We start from the raw sequence: 1,558 nt of genomic DNA, 5'->3' as shown, positions 1-1,558 counted from the left end.
ATCCGGCCCCATAGACTTGTGAGCGTCAAATGTGAGCCCTGAATTGCCTGTGTACTTTATCTACACTCAGTGGGGAGTTAGACAGCCTCAGAGTCTCTTATTCTAAGCTGTTAGAGGCAGGGAATTGCAATAACAAATTGAAATACATACGAATACAGTCAAGCTTGTTCCAGATCAGGCTGAGGTCGCTGGCAGAGCATAACTAACCCTGGGTAGTGTGAAGTTCCCTCTACTGGATTTAAAGCTATAAACTGTTTGCAGTCATTTGTGCAGCACTTCTCAGTTGCCAGAAGGTAGCTCATTTAATCTGCAGAAATGTAAACAGGAAAACACTCAGCTATTTGGGCAAAGACAAAGGATAAACAAAGAGAGCCAAAGCAAGAAAAAGAATGAATGCAAGGCCAGCAGCTTCTTTATCCTGCTTCCCCTCTTCCCTCTTTCAGATAACAAAGATGTGTCAGTAATGATGAGCGAGATGGATGTCAATGCGATTGCAGGCACCTTGAAACTGTACTTCCGGGAACTGCCTGAACCCCTCTTTACAGATGAACTGTACCCCAACTTTGCTGAGGGCATTGGTAAGTAGAAGCAGAAATAACCCTTGATAACTGGGTCTGTGTTAAAGACACTTTTCTGTAGGAGGCTGCTCCTAAAGCAATACAAAAACCGTATTTATAATGTTAGACAGAAGCCTGGAACAAGCTGTTAGGGAAGTGAAATGGAGCTCAGAAATGAGCGTTGGAATGACATATGAGCTTGAATATGGGCAATTGCCATGCCTTTTTATAAGTCAAAAATGTCCAGGTTTCTGAAGGATAGGTTAAGAATAGAATGACAGCCTACTTGTTGAGACTGTGCTTGCTGTTTGCCCCATTCAGTCTTCCAGGGAAGCCCTCTTTGCAGGGGTGGTATACCTTGTCTTATCTTGATGTAGGGGAAAAACATCATAATGGTTGAAAAGCCTGAAAGCATTTGAACTGCTTGAGAGAAAAGGATTCTCTACATATCTATGAAATAAAGGAAAGAGATCCTGTGGGGTATTGATGTGCAACTCTGACCTTCCAACCTATGATGTAATTACAGTCCATTCAGGACCATTCATATTTGTTGGTTTGGGAAATAACACAATCAGTCAAATTCTCGTTCACTGCCTATGGTGATGATTTGTTATTTTCTGTCTTGTAGCACTTTCAGATCCTGTTGCAAAGGAAAGCTGTATGTTGAATCTATTGTTATCGCTTCCAGAACCCAATCTTGTGACATTCCTTTTCCTTTTGGACCATTTAAAAAGGTAATATGTGGATCCTTTAGACACGTATTTAATGTGTAAAGCATCATTATTTTGAAAAGAGGAGCCTTTTCCTTGAATTTGTGCTGAATCGCACAAATGAAGAAGCATTTGCTGATTTGCTGTGAATGCTCATCAGATAACTATTGTGTCATACTCACTTAGTGAGGCACTAAATCCTGAATTCCATTCCCACTTATACTGAAAGGATTCGAACTGGAGGAAAGGGGTAACAAAAGTCTCAGGGCTTATCTAGTGTAAATGCAAATT

At 40.9% G+C, this 1,558-nt stretch overlaps 1 protein-coding gene across 1 annotated transcript in view; it reads left to right on the top strand.

The window, feature by feature from the left end:
• Positions 1-443: 443 nt before the first annotated feature.
• Positions 444-1,558, top strand: part of LOC104080300 (breakpoint cluster region protein) — a gene marked incomplete at its 5' end in the record, with an annotated part of 2,916 nt that continues 1,801 nt past the window's right edge. The window contains 2 exons of the mRNA XM_009582646.1: positions 444-578; positions 1,186-1,291. Coding sequence (XP_009580941.1) covers positions 444-578; positions 1,186-1,291 — 241 coding nt within the window. The remainder of the gene's footprint in view (positions 579-1,185; positions 1,292-1,558) is intronic.

This window comes from Fulmarus glacialis, unplaced genomic scaffold, assembly GCF_000690835.1.
Source record: "Fulmarus glacialis isolate BGI_N327 unplaced genomic scaffold, ASM69083v1 scaffold46537, whole genome shotgun sequence".
Lineage (NCBI taxonomy): Eukaryota > Metazoa > Chordata > Aves > Procellariiformes > Procellariidae > Fulmarus > Fulmarus glacialis.
The sequence above is the reverse complement of the archived record's forward strand: the minus strand, read 5'-3'. Positions and strand labels throughout refer to the sequence as shown.